Raw genomic sequence first — 19,067 nt, 5'->3', positions numbered from 1 at the left:
GCTGAGCATATATTGCAACTGTTCATTCTTTCTTACTATTACTGCTTCAAGGAGATTCAAAGAAAATTTGTCTCCTTTTGTTGTTCTTTGTATCTACGTATTATATCAACTCAGAGACTTATTCTGTTCCAAATTTGTCTCCAGCTCTTACATGAAGAAAGTAGAAGGAAATGAGTTGATTAGATTACTTTTTCAACAAATAGTAGGCTCCTAATTTATGTATTTATTATGTAGACTCTAAAGCGTGTTGGAAGTATCTATCTAAGATGCCTTAGGAGAGAATCAAAAGATTAGAGCAATGATGCCTATCATGAACAGAATATAGTACAACCAAAATGATCTTATGTGCATCTTGGAAAGAATATATCTAGCAGAAGAAGAGAATAAAAGATAAAAGCAGTTTAATAATCATATTGTTTGCCATAGCAAATCCTAAGAAGCAACCATGGATGTTCCTTCAATTTATCAGGAGTGAAACACTGATTATTTAAATCCTTATCATTCTGTTTAACTGCTGTTGAAATAGTTTCTTGTATGCCAGTAAATATTAGCAATTGCATTGCTTGACCTAACATCAAAGAACATAGCAGCCTGCAGGAGAATGAGTTTACCAATTATACTTTGCAGTAGATCAGTGTTAAAGTCCAAGAAGTCAGAGACCACTTGTTTATGTGAACTAATATTCAGCACATGTACTATAGCTGCTGAGCACATCACTGCTCGGAGAATGAAGGAAAGTTAAAATGAAGGAGAAGAGTAAAACAATCACTATTGTGGAGTTTATAGAATCACAGAAAATAAAACTGGTAAGAGCAGATTTTATTTTTAATATTTGGACTGCACTTCAAATAGTGAGAAGGTCATGTAAACATCTTATTGAAAAGTGAATCTAAATTTTTTTTGAGATAACAATAGCACAGAACATTACAAGAGTGCACAATCTTCATATTAATCAGAGTTCCAAAGTGCTGTATCATAAATAAAATTGTAGCAAAATTGTAGTAGATTTGTTTATTAAGTTAACTTTAAGAATTGGATGCCCTAGGAAGACTGAACACTTTTATTATTTCACCCGTTTAGCAGTTAGTGGAAAGAAGCTACTTCTTAAAAATGTGTTAGAAGAGCTTGCTGTTATTTTTTTTTTAAAAAGCTACAAAGGGCACGAGGCTATGATTTAAACAATTATAGTTCAAACGTCCACTTACTATGATGAACAGAGCTCAGGCACTGTGATAAGTGAAATCTACTGGGTGCAGAAATACTCACCATTTTAATTAATATGAATTAAATTGTAGTTGTTTTAAATGTTTTTTTGTGTGTCCTGGCAGGCCATCCAGCTTGTAAAGGTTATCAGTGGGTTATAAAGTAACCAAAGAACAAATAGGATGATAGTACCAGATATTTTTCGCTGTAAATATGGATAGTATTTTTATTTATAAATTTTATTCACTAGTTATACAGAAGAACAGAGTAAGAGATCATGAGATCTAAAATGTGATTTCTTTCTGCAATATTTTACAAAAAAATTCATCTAACCGGTAACCTCAACATAAGGCAGATAACAACAGCACAAATTTAAATATCAACACACACAAAATGCTGGTGGAACACAGCAGGCTAGGCAGCATCTATAGGGAGAAGCGCTGTCGACGTTTCGGGCCGAGACCCTTCGTCAGGATTTAAATTTAAATGTGTTCCTTTAATATCTGCCTTATGATGCAGTTACTTGCCCAAGGTCATGACAATTCTTTTCCATGTACAGCTATCTTTAACACAATATGATATTATTTGTAGGATAGAATCATCTTTTAAAATTAATTTAGGTAATTTTTTGCATTGCTACCGATTTAATTGTGTATATATTTCAGAACAATCTATTTTTCAATCTACTTTACATGGAGTTAAACAAAAAAGAGCTGTTTGGATTAAAGTTTCTTCTTTAGTAAAACTTCCCTGTAAAATAAATTGTTTGAAATGGTAAAATATTTCTTGGAATTCCACAGTGTGGAAATAATTAACAGATATTACAGAATTGCAGAAAAAAGTTTCGTGGGTTAAAAAGAAACCTGAAAGATATCAATAACAACATTTGTGACCAATTTAAACTGGAAACAACAATTCATGGTATAATTGGAACAACAGCAGGCGTGTCCTAGTACTAACTAATACCTATTAGAAACTTGCAACTATGAATATATTACATGACTTCAGGACATCCCACAGTTCCTCCTATAAATGTGACTTATTCCTTTCATTGTTGTAACCACAAATGCATCTAACCTCATTATGAGCAATTTATTCTCGATCTTCTTTAGTGCTGACTTTTTCCCTTTTGAGTTAAATGCTGTGGTTTAAAATGTACACTACATGGAGAAAGAACTTAGAGAAGTACAGCACCGTTCATGCTCTTTGACCCACGATGTTGTGCTGACTATTTACCATTCTTCAAGATCAACGTAAGCCTTCCCTCCTACATTGCCCATCATTTTTCTTTAATCCACGTGCCTAACTAAGGCTCTCTTAGATTTTACTGATGTATCTACCTCTACCACCACCCTGGCAGCGCATTCCACGCACCTACCACTCAGTGTAAAAAAAAAACACTTTCTCTGACATCCCTCTTATACATTCCTGCCAGTACCTTAAATTTATGCTTCCTTGCATTAGCCATTTCTTCCCTGGAAAAAGGTCTCTGTCTGTCCATTTGATCTAAGCCTCTTATCAACCTGCACACCTCTATCAAGTCACCTCTCATACTCCTTAACTCCAAGGAGAAAGCCCTAGCTCAACCTTTCCTCATAAGGTAGGTTCACTAATCTAGGCAGCATACTGGTAAATCTCCTCTGTACCTTCTCTGGAGCTTCCACATCCTTCCTGTAATGAGGTGACCAGAACGGAACACAATATTCCAAGTGTGGTCTAACCAGGGTTTTAGAGAGCTGCAGCATTACCTCTCAGCTCTTGAACTCAATCCACTGATTAATGAAGGCCAATACACTGTACACCTTCTTAACCACCCTGTCAACGTGCACTCCAACTTTGAGCAACCTATGGACGTGAACCTCAAGATCCCTCTGTCCCTGCACAGTTAAGTTTGTTAAAATATTTTTATGTTTAAAATGTTATGATAATTAAACGGAATTTTAACGGCTTTCTTGAATACTTCTAAATGCCAGCAACATATAGAAGCATTTCAAAGTGCTTGACAGCATTGATTGTCAGCATATTCAATCTTGGAGTTAGTTGTTTCTTGTGTAAGATTGTTTTAGACACCATCACATTATAGTGTTATGCAACACATGCCCCAGCTGCCATGTAGCCCTGCCAGTTAGGATTCAATTGGCATTTAACAGCAGATTGGTGTTGGCAGGACTGGAAAAGATGAATTTGGAACTCACATGTATCCTCAGTGGGGTACTCGCTTTAGGCAGTATGTTCTGACACACTTCTTTCAGTCCTACTTGAAAGATTCCACTTTATGCAAATCTACAGGGCCTACTCTTCAAACGTACTTTGATTTGAAAACAGCATTGAAGACTCTTACGTACTACATGAATTTAAGCTCATTATTTTTCTCTGTCTGCTTCCTACTTTGAAACCATAAGGTAAAACTTTGTTTATACTGATGCACCACAAACGGCTGGAAATTCTCACAGGCGTTTCTATGCAAAGTGCCGATAATACATGATTTTGCCCAGAGATAAATAATTCTGGAAAAAATAAACTCTATAGCCCTGTAGCTAATCATATATACCAGAAAGCTCCCTACCTTACTAATATCTTTTACTGATTTAATTAATTCCAGTTAGCATGCTACATTTGGTAAAAATACTGGACTATCCACATCTAATCTAGATCTATTAATCCACTCAGTGATGCCCACACAATCAAAATGGCTGATGACAGCGGTTTAAGATAAAATAACTTGTCTTATATTACTTACTCTATTTACCAATTACATACTGATACTCAACCAGGTACATGATTGTTTTAGAATATAATCTGCTTTGAAATTGTATTCAATGGTTATCTAGTTTAATATGAAATATTTCTGATGCAACTAAATATAACTACCAACAACTAAAACTGAACAAGATATATTCAGACAAATGATAGTGAATTTATCCAGCAGCAGAACATAATAGGCAATAACCTGCAAGGCTTTGATGAAGGTTTACTGTTCAGACAGGAATACTTCTTTCAGAAGCATCCAGGTTTACTCGGAGAGGTCCAGAGTCCAGTTTTGGTCATGGATTAGCTGTCTCTACCCCATCATCTGCCCCTGCATTGTGTTGGTGGATTCTAAATGGAATTCAATGGGGCAGTGCAAAGTCACATACATGTTCCAGATTCTAGAATGGAAATTGTTCTTGGTTAAACCTGGTCCCATTGAAAAAGCAGCCCCATTGAAAAGCAAGAGCAGATTAATAGGAGAATGATAAGTAAATTTGTGTTAGATCAAAATCAGTTTTTTAACTATGCAATGAATTAAGTGCATTTTGTGCTATTATTAGTGCTTTTAGTTATAATTTTAAAATACATTCAGTTTTAGTGACACATTTGTCAGCCAGACTGTGTGGGGTGTATGGAGGGAATTTGGTGCCTGTCAAAACATTCTGGGAACTTGCAGCCTGCTACTTATGCCAAGGGTTTCCTTCTATTGAACCATGTGGTTCTGTTTTGTCAGAGAGCTGAGAGTTGGTAGCAGTGATGACATTGTATTCCAAGGTTAGGTCAATAGTGATCTTGATGTTCTTGCCAAAAGATTTGCCCCAACCCACATGGATAACTGCTTGTGTACTGATCAAGGCAAATCGAAATAAGATCACTAAAAATTATTTCTCAACTGGATCTTCCTGTACATCTCTAAATAAGTCTCTATTAGCATCTGTTCTGAATAATAAAAGTGAATTAAGATCAGCTGCTTGAGATATAAATTTGATGTGAATGAGGCAGTTAAGCATTGAATAAAAGCACAACATGTGGTATAATAATAGGCTAGACAATTTGAACTTGATGAAATTAATGTGGGTAGGGGGTGTGAAGCTGAAGGTAGTAACTTGATGTGTTTAGAGATTCCTGTTTTCTTTTTAATTCAGCACATTGTTCTGGTGTTCATTTTGCCTGCACCATGCCCCATCTTTTTTGGATAGTTTCACTTTCATTGATCCAATATACTGACTGAATGATAGCTGAGAACAGTGTTTGCTTTAATAATTGCACTGGGGGTGTGGGGACAAAAGCATAGATTTTTAAATAGTTTCAACTGTGTCTTGTGAAAAATGTGACAAGGTGAGTGGAAGTTGACTCATTTTTAAAGGAGTTGGTAAACATTATCAACACAATATGGTAGGTTATACTTACTACTTCTTGGGATTCAATGGTTCTTAATCTGAATAAAATTTCTGGTCTTGTGTTTCCTCCTCCTACCCCCCCCCAACCCAGACTAAAACAAATGCAAAGATGTTATACACAATTTCAAATTTCAGTCAATACCTTCTTGATACCTTATATGGTTTACTGTCTTTTCTCTCTCTTCTAGTTGCCATTGTCCAGCAGTATTTTAGATGTCTATGGAGGTGATCAGGGTATGAATGGAAGTAATATTGGACTCTCTGGTAGTTCCTGTTCTACTAATCTTCCAGTGAAAAGGGAAATTGCAGTTACACATCATGGAAGTAAGTATCTTATTAACCAGTATATTATAAAACCTTAAGAGTGAAGAGGCTCCATCTAGTAAATCTCTGCAAAACTTGTATGTTAAGCTTATGCTTTGGGAACAACACATCACATATTTGTATCAGTAGGGACAAAAAGTTAACTACACTACTTTCAGAAGTGGTTTCTTTCTCTTGAAAATTGATGCAAACCAAATTAATTTTTGCTATGGTAGAAAGCATACTTTCTGCTTACTGGCAACAATGAATATTGGTACTATTTCTGTTATTACTTTATGGTAGTAAATCTATTTGACACAATGAGATCATTTCTATAAAATATAATCCATTTAGTTTACTTCTGTGTGCTACAATCTTGATGCATGAGATACTAAGCATAGTTCGATAACTTAGAAGGGTGATTCCTCATCTTTGTCTTATTTTTATACACAAAGAACCACCAAAAATTCTCCAAGTTTGCTTAAGTACCAGGACTGCTGGCAGAGAGCCATCCCTTCAGTCATGTTTTGATCAAGATGGTATAACGTTTTCTCCAGGACACTTTAGTTGACCCTAGTAACAATATTTAGCTACTGCTCTGTGTTAATATTTTTCTCCATGTTTCCCATTTTGATATTTTTAAACTTATTACTTCCTTCAACTCCAATAGCAAAAGCTATTATTGTAAAGCCTGGCTCCCCAAGTGATCTTCAGCAGTTTTTAGTCCTTGTAAAAAATACAATTGAATATTGAAATACATTCTGGTTATTGGGGGGGGGGGGGGAGCTAAATTCTAATTATTTACATTGTCCTGTATATCCCAAGCTTCTGTTGATGAACAGCCCTGAAAGTTTATGGATACAGAATTCCTCCCCCTCAACATTTGTATTATAAATGTATATGTTGTTGCCCATGTTGTATTTTATGTAAAATACTCTTCTAATTTCGCTCTCATCCCTCAGTCTTCAGTTAATTTTGCATTTGACTGTGAATGTCACAGGATGTGTACTTGGTATCATGTTACTCTGCAGAGTTTCAGATCTTCAGTCCCTAAAATGTTTAGAACTTGTATTAAGAACACATTTTTGGTGTTGGTGGAAACTGGATCATTTTGAAATGACATGACATGTGGAATATAAAAAAAACACATCTGGTGATGGATGTAGACATTGGTCCATAACTGGGAACATTCTCATCACATTTTCACCTTGTGACAGAATGCATATAAAATATTATCCTTCATTTGGAAGCCTTACTACTTTTGACTTGACATCCTGCACGTGTGCTCTCCCTCTAACCTTGCTTGTTTCTTTATCTTGTAGAGACTTCCACTGAATTTTAATTTTTTTCTGGCTTAAGCTACAAATATGCCAGCATACCTTTATTATCTCCTCTACACACTCTCAAGATGTAAAATTGTGCTTTCTGTTATAGTGTTGATTAAAGCTTTTGTTTAGATCAGGGGTTCCCAACCTGGGGTCCATGGATCCCTTCGTTATGTTATGGGTCCATGGCATAAAAAAGGTTGGGAACCCTTGGTTTAGATGTTTCCAAAACTGAAGACCTTTTTTTGCTTGTTGTACTTCAGTCTTCCGCCTGATGCTCTCATTCTGGCTGGTTTTTCGCTATTCTTTTAAATCCTGTACAAAATAGCTTGCCTTTTATTTCTCTGTTTCTTTGAAAGAACATGGGAACTCCACATAATTTCCTCTTCAGAGGCATAGTTTGGAACTGGCCCATTCTTGGAAATGAAGGGCTGTTGAAATTTCATCCATTTTCCCTTTTTCTTGCATGCTTTCAGAGCACTTTAAAATAAAATTAATCAATTATAGAACAAAAATTCTATTGCATTCCATTAATTCAACATGAAAAGATGGTTTGTTTTTATGGCTACATTTAGTAACCAAGAATAGGATCTTCTGTTTAACATTTTAATTGACATCATACTGTATTAAAGCCTAATGAATTTAGGAAGCCGGGTGATTGCCTCCTCGATAATTTAAATCAATTCAGCGGTCTTTCAGATTTGGTTTATTTAGAACACTACCTTATTATGAAAATTTACAATTATACATTTGATGAAGCTTTTTGTTGGTTAACTGGATTAAGAGTGGAAGTTGTAGCCACAGAATCCAAATATCTCTCTGGGTAACTTTGTAGTGTAGGACTGGGTGAAAGTTGGTGAGTTTTTGGAATGACTGTAATGATAAAATTAAATAAGATTACGGAGTTATTACAAAAATAACTTGTCAAGATGGCTAATAAGGTGATGGCAGCCTGAAAAAAAAATCATGTGATGTGTTACATTTAAAATATAACTCGTAGTCACTCAAATCTAACCAAGTTCTCATTAACTGCTGCAGATGCTGAAACACATGCACTAGTTAAAGAAAGGCAAAAGAAAGATAATCACAACTTGAGTAAGTGTGGTCACTGTCACTCATATATAAAATGGTTTTACTTGGCATCAGTGCACCTGGAAATCAATAAATGCTATTAATCAATCTATGCAACTAATTCTCAACAGTTGAACGAAGACGAAGATTCAATATCAATTATCGTATTAAAGAGCTTGGTACCTTAATTCCAAAATCAAATGATCCGTGAGTATTGATGCCTTTTATGAAAATCCTGTTTCAAATTTTAACTGCATTTATACAGAAAACTAAGTCAATGGCCTTTGATGAAGGAGAGGGGTAACCTTCTGGGCACAAAATGTAGAGACTGGAAATATTAGACCACAAGACATTGGGATGAATGAACAATCAAGGTCCTATTAATTGATGCCTTGGATGTAACAGATAGAATATCCTACTATAGTGTTTCCAGGCACATTGAGAAAAAATATACCAATTGCTTGGTAACTTCATTCAATGCTTTCTTCTGTGCTTCAGGTTGTGGCTTTCTAATTTCATAGAAATTTCCTCCCCTTTACTCAATGAAAATTCCTGATTCTTGTTTTAGAAACTGCTGGTGTTTCTAAAGTGCACAAGATGGGTAGTGAAGGGAAACTGTTATGCACTATTAATTTTTACATTTAATTCCAACTAGTTGGGTTTCAAGGGATAACAATATTAAGTGCAGTCTCTGTGATATACTAGAATGCTTCCCAGTGTGATTGATTTTTCTGTAATGGGGTAGTCTAATGAAGCTAGCATCGTGGAGCAATGCGAAGCAGGAAGAACTCTAGGTTGGATCGTGCCTATGGAGGGAAAGGGACAGGTGATGTTTCGCACTGAGACTCTTCATCTGGACTGAAAGATGAAGGGGAGCAGTCAATACTGAGGAAGCATTTGATAGGGGTCCATAAAATCAAGACAGATTTAGAAGGCATACATGGTTGAGAGTCTCTTCATGTCAATGGAGAACAGTGATTGAAATGTGAGGTAACATTGTAGTTGCTTTTTTTTTGTAGTGTCCTTTGTTTTTGTTAAACCAAAGCAATTTTTAAAAAAATTATCTGTAAGTTTCTCTTCAAATTTGTTTTATTGTGGAGTTTTAAGGAAAGAGTGGATGAATGGAGCTGACTAGGCTGTCCTACAAGGATGTGGTTTATGATTGAATGAATTGGTGCGAACAATAGATCGGAAACCATATTGGACAGGATATTTGACCTTCATGCAGTTAATACTCTTTATATTGTCTATAAATTGGGATCCACTAAAGAAAATTCCAAAAACAAAATGCTACAGATAGAAGAAGTACTTTAGAGTTCAAGAAGAATTTGCAGAGAGAAATAGGTCATACTTCTGGACAATGACCTTTCAAAGAGAACATAAGGTTAGAGAAACCAGTTTTGACAAGCAGGGAATGGGGAACTCGGAAGAGGAAATAAAGGACAGCCTATCATCAGAATGTAGGAGATTGATGATGATGAAAAGATGAGAGAAAACAGTGTGAGTAGCAGGATTATGTAAAATTTTTGAACAATGTTGCTTGGAAGGATGTAATTTAACCATGATTCCATTCAAAAGAAAATGAGCATTGATAAGACCATGTGTTTTAAGACTTGATCTTCTGTAAATGCCAGATTGTAAGAAATTGCTGAATTAGTGTATCCCATTATTTCCTTGAGGCTTTAAAATGTTAACAAAGAATTCCAATTCTCACATTATCTTTTATTCATTCCAAAGCAGCTGTTCAATATTTTAAAGTTTGATATTAATTTGATTACATTTTTCCTTGATTAAAATTCTGCTAAGGCAGACTTCTCTAATAAAATATTACTTTTTCATCTGCAGTGACGTGCGCTGGAATAAAGGCACCATTTTGAAAGCAAGTGTGGAGTATATTAAGTGGCTTCAGAAGGAGCAGCACCGTGTCCGAGAGTTAGAAAACAGGCAAAAGAAACTGGAGCAAGCTAACCGAAGACTGCTGCTGCGGATTCAGGTTTGCAAAGAGCCTAGAGTGCTGTACATATCCAAACATTTAGACTGGATAGGAGGAACACCAGTTGACCAAATTGTGCAGTTATAACTTCTACATTTGTAGAAGGAACTACTGGATTTTAATATTTTTATTTAATAAAATGTTATGCACAAGGTGTGTATTGCTGGCAAATCTACCATTTACTTTTTAAAGTTGCCTTTTGGCAATCTTGAACCAAACAGTACTGGTGAATATCATTGGTGCTGTTGTATATGGAGCATCTGGATTTTGACCAATTGAAGCAATGATTCTAAATTAAAAGTGTGTGTGACTTGTAGATGGTCTGAAATGTCTTCTATGGTAGAGCACACTAATTTCTGGTCAATTAGATGTTGAAAATTTTGAGTTGAATTATCTTTTCCATATGGTAGACAGTGGTGAAGAGAGTGAACTTTACTGTTGTGGATTAGTTGATAATCAAATAGATTGTTTTGCCCTGATTTTGTGTGAAGTTTCTGAAATATAGTTGAAGTTGTTTTATTTAGGTGAATTGAAACTATTTAGTCAGAATTGTTAATTTTTATATTTATAAGAAAAATGATTTAAGATGATTTGCCATAGAACAAGGATAGATCTGATGGGATCCAGTGGATGCAAAATTTCTCTGAACGGTAGAGAACTTCTGTGATTTTATTTGTATCTCTGATGGGATCACAAAGCTCATTGCCAAGACCCTTTTTGTTTGTATTATATGCAAATAGCTTGGATGTGAATGACACAGAGCTGTAGATAGTGCTGAAGGTAGTCTTGGGCTGTAGGGAGATTCACTCTGTGGGTGGAAAAACTGGCAGGTGGCATTTACTATGGATAAATGAAGTGATGTATTTTGGGAATATTGAGGTCTAGACATGTCTCATGAAAGGCAAGATCTCTGAATATTAAGAAAGAGGGTCTTGGGAGTACTAATTCATAGACAGTTGAAGGTGGCAACCTGGATTAAAAAGTCACTTTTGTATATTAGCCTTCTCTAATTGCAACATCAAATGCAAAAGGTAGGGAGGTTATTATCCAACTTTTTATAACCTTGGCTGAAGTATCACATGCAGTTCTGATTGTCAATGTATAGGAAGGATGTGAGGCCTCTGGAGAGGATGCAGAGGGCATTCAGGATTGACGTGAGACTAGAATTTGGAGCAAAGAACAAAACGTTCTGGAGGAGCTCAGTGGATTGAGGAGCATCTATGGGGATGGGGCTGGGGGGAGGAATTGTCAATTCAGTCTGAGATCCTGCATCCAGAATCTGGAGATGGAAGATGGTATAAAGAAGATAGGGGCAGGAAGGGGCAAGACATGATCTAGGAGGTGATAGATGGACTGGAAATGAGTGAAGGACCGTGCCAGCAATATGGTTCCAATTCTCACTGCTGTTGATAAGGAGTCTGTCGTCCCTATGTCTGCATCGGTTTCCTCCGGGTACTTGGGTTTCCTCTTCCATTCCAAAGATGAATGGGTTGGGGTTTGTAAATGTTGGTGCTAGAAGCATGGTGACACTTGTGAGCTGCCCCCAGAGTGGGTTGGTCTTTGACACAAAGTACATTTCCCTGTATTTATATAAATGTGACAAATAAAGCTAATCCTTATTCTACAAACATCAGAAGATGGGTATTCTGTTAGCCAATCTGTCGTTGACTATTTTCCCAACCTATAGTATTTAGCCAGTGAACTTTTGAGGTGGTTTTTCCAGTAATGTAGCATTTCTGTGTCTGGTTCAGCAATGTTTTGAAGCCCCACTCTCCTGTCCTCAATCTTTACCCATTTTATTTAGAGATGCACTGGAATATGCCCTTCCAGCACGGAGGCCTCACCTAGCATGGGACAGTTTACAATGACCAATTAACCCACCCGGTACATCTTTGGATTATGGGAGGAAACCGGAGGAGAAAACTAGAGAGAATCCATGCATTCTGGGGGAGGGAGGGTGTTCAGAGACTCCTTACAGAGGACACTGGGTTTGAACTCTGATGCCCCAAGCTGCAACAATATTGAGCTGTTACTGTGGTGCCGTAGTTCCCTTTTTAACTGCCAGGACAGAATACTTTGTCTCCATCTCCACTGCTGCCCCCTGGCAGTGCATTCCAGATTCTAACTATTTGCTGTGTACACCATGTTACATATTTTGGGGTCCTTTTGCAGGTTGCTTTCCTTGTTTTTCTTTATCTGTTATCAAAGAGGAAGGTTTTTATAAATGCTGCTTGTGCTTCATAATTTTGTTAGCTCATTCTGTTCCCCACATGCAGCAGCCACCTCCCTTTCATCAACAATTTCTCTTCTATGAAGAACTAAACCAGCTTCTACACTAAGTCCATCCTTTCTTGAATTATTCTAAGTGATTGTTTCTAGACACGTCTTTCACATCTTTCCTAAAGTCTAGTGTCCAGAAACAAAGACGGTATTTCAGTTCTGAGCCTCAATTTATAAAACAGATTTTATTAAGCTACCTGCTCAGTCTATCCTGTCACTTTCAATAATTCATTGCACTAATAATCCCACATCTGTTTTGTGGTCATTTGGAGTTGTGGCTTTTAGTTCATCTTGTCCCTCTTCAAAACAAGATGTTGCACAGCACTGAATTCCATCACCATCCTGTATCTCTTTGAAGTCTTTCAATATTACCATTTGTTCATTTTGCTTCCACACTATGTAATTTGGAAATTGTATACTGAGGTTCAAGGTATTAAAATGAGGTCCCACTAGTAACGTTTGGAATACACAGTTCATATTAGACCATAAGACAAAAGAGCAGAAGTTGGCCATTTGGCCCATCGAGCCTGCTGCACCATTTCATCATGAGCTGCTCCAATCTCCCCTTTAGTCCCATTCCCCTGCCTTCTCACCATAACCTTTGATACCCTGACTACTCAGATACCTATCAATCTCTGCCTTAAACACACCCAATGACTTGGCCTCCACTGCCACCCGTGGCAACAAATTCCATAGATTCACCACCCTCTGGCTAAAAATTTTTTTTCGCATCTCTGTTCTGAATGGGCGCCCTGCAATCCTCAAGTCATGTCCTCTTGTACTAGACTCCCCCACCATGGGAAACAACTTTGCCACATCTACTCTGTCCATGCCTTTCAACATTCGAAATGCTTCTATGAGGTCCCCCCTCATTCTGCTAAACTCCAAGGAGTACAGTCCAAGAGCGGTCAAACAGTCATCATATGTTAACTCTCTCATTCCTGGAATCATTCTAGTGAATCTTCTCTGAACCCTCTCCAATGTCAGCACATCCTTTCTTAAATAAGGAGCCCAAAACTGCACACAGTATTGGTCATCTTTTCATCAGAACTGGGAATAATAAGAAATCAAAAACACAAGAAAATCTACAGATGCTGAAAATGTCGGAGGAACTTGATAGGTTAAGCAGCATCTATGGAAATTAGTAGATGATGCACCATCAATAACTCACTCTGAGACGTAAAGGTGAGATATCGGCTTTTATTGACTGGAAGAAGGAACAAGCAGTGAGTGACCACTATACTACATCCTGGAGACAGAGAGGCTGGGCTCAGACCTCCATCACCTTTATACAGGGGTCTGTGGGAGGAGCCACAGGAGCAGTCATCAGGGGGCGTGTCCAGACAGGTATATGTAGTTCACCACAGTAGAAGTCCATGTTTCAGTGCTGAGAAGGAAGGGAGAAGATTCCTGAATAAAATGGTGGGGGAGGAGAGAGACTAGCTGGACGGTGATAGGTGAAGTCAGGTGGGTGGGAAAGGTCAAAGGCAAGATGAGAAGGAATCTGATAGAGGGGAGTGATAGAATCTGAAGGGGGGGTACTCAGGGAAGTGATGAGCAGGTGAGAAATATTAAAAGGTCAAAGTGGGGAATAGAGGAAGGGGGGGTGTTGAATTTGTATCAAGTTGCATCAAAAGGCTGGATGGAGTGAACCACATCTGATGGGCAGGAGAATCTGACTGACATCAGGATGATTGAAATTGGATGTTGAAGACTGGCGTTTCAAGAAGATCTTAATAGGTGATGTCAACTGATGTGAAGTAGCAGAACGAACGGGAGAACTGGAAGTGAGATGGGCTTGCATGGCTGAGTTGACTGTATTTTCTGGAATATCCTGAAATTACAGTAGTCACATTTGTCCTGCTAGTTGCAGAATCTGCACTCTTCAATCAAGGCTGAATGTAAAATTAACCCGAGGGAGCTCTAGAGAGTTTAACACAGCTGGGGAAAGTTGGATTTCTATTTTAAAATATTTTGTATAGGTTACAAATTGGATGTTAACTTGCTGTTTTCTCAAGTACAGCAATTTGAAAGGTAGGGGAAATCTTTTCAATAGGAGCATTTTTTTTTCTTTCAGTATTCCTGATATGGGGGAGCTTTTAGAATCCTTGCCCTCTTTTTCACAAATGTGACCCTCTCTTAATTAGATTTGTGAAGTGGAATTATTGGAATTGTGGTTTTTATAATGTGTAAATACGTGTTAACTTCTGGCCTATACCACACTTGAATTTAGTTGCTCCACCACCCAGCAGTCATGATTTGACTGTCAGCCTCCATGCCCCCTCTTTCTAAACATTATTGACTCTTTCCTTCTAAAGGATATTCTAGGTTTTAGTGAGTAACACATAAAATGCTGGAGGAACTCGGTAGTGGAGGCTGCATCTATGGAAGGCAATAAACAGTCGGCATTTTGGGTCGACAACATTCATCAGGCCTAAAACCTACCTCCTTTGAGTCACCTTTTAGACATCAGACCCTGCTGTGTTTAAAAGCATTTTTTGAATTGATCTTATCCCATCTTGAAGCAAAAAGACTGCAGACGATAGAAATCTGAAACAAAAACATTACCGGTAATCTGGAAATACTTGGGTTGAGTAACATCTGTGGTGGTGTGGGGTAAAGAGTCGATGTTTCAGGTTAGCCCTCGTGTTAGAACTGTAAAGTTCCTGACAAAATGTTAACCACCTTCTGTCCATAGATACTGACTGATCTGAGCAATTCCAGCACTCTGGTGCTATGGTTTCTCCCTGTCCCAGCAACATGTTGGTTGGCATCTGTCTTAGTCACTGTACAGAGCTGTGAGTGGTAGAATTTGGGGAAACACGGTTGCTTTAGTTTTCCACTGCCACCCTGAAGTTGCAATTGGTTAAGTAAAAGGTATAGGTCCAAAAGTTCAGCTCGTACTTTGTGTGTGGGGGGAGTTGCATTTTGTTTTCCCGCTGCTCCAAAACATTGCTAAATGACTACCTGTTCTATTGTAAATTAAACCATATTATTCATATGGTCAGATATCATGGGAGGCCTCCATACATTAATCATGCTGAATTACATTCCTTTGTTTAAAGATGAGTTGCGGTATCCTTTTGCAAATTTGAACTGAATTTCTGAACAACTGAATTTCTCTTTAAAATTTTAGGAGCTTGAAATGCAAGCTAGAGCTCATGGTCTGCCCACCATGTCATTGGGCCTTAGTCCAATGGAGTTGGCTGCCCAACTCGTCAAGCATGAATCGTGCCAGGAGGACAGTGGCCCTGATTATCTACAGCAACCAACTTTGCCTCAGATGTTGAGTGAACTCAATGAAGGGTCCTTTAGCTATTTGGACCCTTTGTCACATTTCACAGACTTATCCTTCAGTGCTGCTTTGAAACAGGAGAACAGGCTTGATGAAGTTCTAATGGACACCACCATCTCAGTGGGCACAAATCCTTTGTCTGCGACATCACCTGGAGCATCGAAAGGAAGCAGCAGGAGAAGCAGCTTCAGCTCGGATGATGATAAACTGTGATCAATATAGTGATTCGCTAAGGGACTCTGATCATTTCATTTATCAGGAAAATTATTAAAACACAGATGATTTGCTTAACTACTGATTCTCTGTGAGCCATTTGCACATTGGTATTTCAAATCTTCACTAAGGGTTAGAATCCCTTTCCTTGTAATGTTTGTTTCATTCTGGTGCTGCTAATACTAGTCCTTCATGAGGAAAATAAAAGTTTCTAATGACCAAGTAGAAACTGTGCATTTTCAGAATCAATAAGAAATTGCTAATTGCACAATTAACAAGGAACATAAATGTTCAAAACTCTTCCTTCCTTTATTTTCAAATGGCCTATTAAATCATGTACTGCTGTTCCACTGAGCGGGAGAATTTTATTTTCTGGGTTATTTTAAAAAAAAAGCTTTTGTATAAAAGCAATGATTAATCAAATATTTTTGAGGTAGCAGAAGTATCTGTCAACACCAAGTCTGAAAAGCACACATTAAACTATATCATGTACTGTGGTTGTCTTCCTGACCCATCAGGTTTGTTGTGGATGCAAAGTGATTTCATGAAGGATATGATGGAAACGTATTTTGCCTAATACAAAAAAAACATGTTTAATGTGTGTTCTTAAAAAAAACAAAAATTGAAGTCACAATTTTGTTTTGTCCTATTTGGTCAAGCTGCAATCTTTTGCTCTGCGGGCAAGATTTTTGGTTTGGTTATTTCTTGCTTAATGGGGGTGTGGCGCATTGCTTCCCATTTTTTTTTGTTATTTAAAAATAGCAATTGAGCAAAAGGGATATAACTTTTTTTGAAAATAACTCGATTGACATTTCTATGGTAATTAATCCACAGACATGGGGAAATTCTATTGCATGCTTGCCCATGTTTGGAGTATCTTCAGTGTACATAAATTTGTCAGAATGACAATGCACTAATGTAGTGCAAAAGGTAGCAGATACTTCAGCTTTTAAGTTGTTAGAGGTTGCAGAAGATGTGGAAAATAGTTCTTTGTTTATAGAAGTTTACTCATCTGTGTTACTTCTACAGTTTTCTGTTCCAATAATGATTAGATTCTAGAGGTTAAATTTTAAACTTTGGAGTTAACCTATCTTCCAATAATTTCACTGTTCCTGTAAAGCATTTTCTCTACAATAAAATGCTTTTATCAGGTGATAAAACAAATTTCCCCACTTTTACTTGTTGGAGCTATTTAAAAACAAATTGGTGAATTTCTGAACTTCATAAATTTTGTTGCAGATGGAAAATGGGGGGGGGGGTGCAAAATCAAATGTTTCTTAACTAACTGAACAACTTGCAACTAACTGCCTCTTCAGTTGAGTAAGTTATTGAATTTAAAGAATCCCTAGAAACAAGGAACTGAGAGCTAAATGAGTCTGGAAAAAGTGAGGTCAGAGGGAGGCAATTTCTAAGAAGGGTTTTAAGAAGAAACAGAAGCAAGAGAAGTTGGGGAAATTCAAAGCTGAAGTCCAAATTGCCAATAGATGTGTTTATATATTTAAAAACAGGAAAAGCCAGATGTGGAGAAAAGCAAAATTCAAGCTATGTTTTGAGATTGGAGGAATCTATAAATCTAAGGTGGAGTAAGATTTTTTTAAAGGGACCTGAAGATGAGAAAGAGTATTTAATCTAGTAACTTGGAAGCAAGTTGGGTTGGCAAAAATAGAACAGGGGTGGTGGGTAAGATGAAGATTGGAATATAAGCAGAAAAGGTTCAATAAAGCATTAATTTAACTGCTGCTAAAAAACCTTGTTCCTGCGCATGAACAAAGTTTTGTATCTGTGAGAATACTTTGGTAAACAGGAGTCTGAAACTTGTCTCTAAGTAGATATAATGGTATTCTGTGTGGGGCAAAGGGATGACATCCTTTTTGATTGCTTATTATTGCTTCCCATTAACAGAAGATGTACGCAGGAGTATATCATTTGCCCCTTTGTATCTTATGATCTCACAAATGCTGCTTTTAATTTTGTTCTCATCACTTTCCTCATCCTATTCCTTAGTATCATAAAATATCCATTACTTTTATTTTTGAATGCACTCAACATTTATACAATCTAGAGGTTAAAAACAATTGCAATAATACAAACAATAGCTATTTTGCTTTTGTAGTCCAAAATGGCTGATCTCTTGTTTGGATTCAATGCTGCTTGCTCTTGAACTCTGCTCCCCTTGTTTAGGAAGGCTGTCCTTCCAAGAAAAAAATCTGGAATTTTTGAAAATAAAATTAACTAGTTTGGACTGTGTGGGAATAATTTTCTCATTTACTGTACTACAGAATGAGACAATTGATTTTCATATAGCCAGTCTTGTATCACGTTGCTTTGTACATCTTTCTAATGAAATATTTTCACTTGGAGAATATTTTTTCATCTTTATCCTGTTCTGTATAAATGGGTTTACATTTGTTACAATGCAGAGATTGGTTTTGAAAATGAAGGAAGAGTTGAAGATTTTTGTCAGGTTTTTTTTTAAATGAGTAGGGCAAGCATCTTGAACAAGGCTTTTGTCTTAAGTATTGACAATCATTTGTATTTTTGGCTGATAGCCTGTATTCAAGGCTACAAACTATTTACAAAAATGTACTGTCATTGTATTACAACATTTGTATGAAATAACCCTTTGTAAGATTTGTACATTCATCTTTTGTGGAGAGATTTTGGTACTGAATTTTTGCGGAAAAAATCTGTACATAGTGTCTGTTTCTGTCACCAGTGCCTCTGAAATATTCCTGAAGGTAGTAAATTCTTCAAAAATAGCACTTGAAACTTGTGATCATTTTTTCCCCTTGAAAAACCCAAATGCCTATCATATGATTCTTCCTAAAATATGTCAATATTTGTATATCCATTCAATTTGTTCTTGCTGCATAACAGTACTACAAACACATGTTAAAGATGAGGGCAATTCTTTTGGCCTCCTGAGGAAAATTTTACTTTAAAAAAAAAATCCTAAGTATAACTTGTTCCCTTTTCAAAGATTCTTTATGGATTTTTTTTTATTAACTTTGTTCCACAAAGGCCATAGGCTTGTGTAAAGCTTGGAAGTTGATCAATGAACAGTTCCTTAATCGTGTTGCGAAATTTTTGATCTCTGCTCTTTATATCAGCATAGATAAAACAGATTATTTCTTTTCAGCTAGGTGGGCTTTTGTAGAAGTGTAAGTTAGAAATACTTTTTGAAGTGCTCTTTTTTTGAATTTGGGTAAGATGTGTATTTGATCTGAGATAAT

At 36.9% G+C, this 19,067-nt stretch overlaps 1 protein-coding gene across 4 annotated transcripts in view; it reads left to right on the top strand.

Moving 5' to 3' along the window:
- tfec (transcription factor EC) overlaps positions 1-18,563 on the top strand; it is an 88,872-nt gene extending 70,309 nt beyond the window's left edge. For all 4 annotated transcript variants that reach the window (XM_073059500.1, XM_073059501.1, XM_073059499.1 and 1 more), the window contains exons 4-8: positions 5,543-5,678; positions 8,021-8,077; positions 8,185-8,260; positions 9,899-10,046; positions 15,463-18,563. In XM_073059500.1, the coding sequence (XP_072915601.1) occupies positions 5,543-5,678; positions 8,021-8,077; positions 8,185-8,260; positions 9,899-10,046; positions 15,463-15,834 (789 nt within the window). In that variant the 3' untranslated portion in view covers positions 15,835-18,563. The remainder of the gene's footprint in view (positions 1-5,542; positions 5,679-8,020; positions 8,078-8,184; positions 8,261-9,898; positions 10,047-15,462) is intronic.
- The last annotated feature ends 504 nt before the right edge of the window (positions 18,564-19,067 follow it).

The sequence above is a fragment of the Hemitrygon akajei genome, chromosome 10 (genome assembly GCF_048418815.1).
Source record: "Hemitrygon akajei chromosome 10, sHemAka1.3, whole genome shotgun sequence".
In the NCBI taxonomy this organism is placed as follows: Eukaryota; Metazoa; Chordata; class Chondrichthyes; order Myliobatiformes; family Dasyatidae; genus Hemitrygon; species Hemitrygon akajei.
The sequence above is the reverse complement of the archived record's forward strand: the minus strand, read 5'-3'. Positions and strand labels throughout refer to the sequence as shown.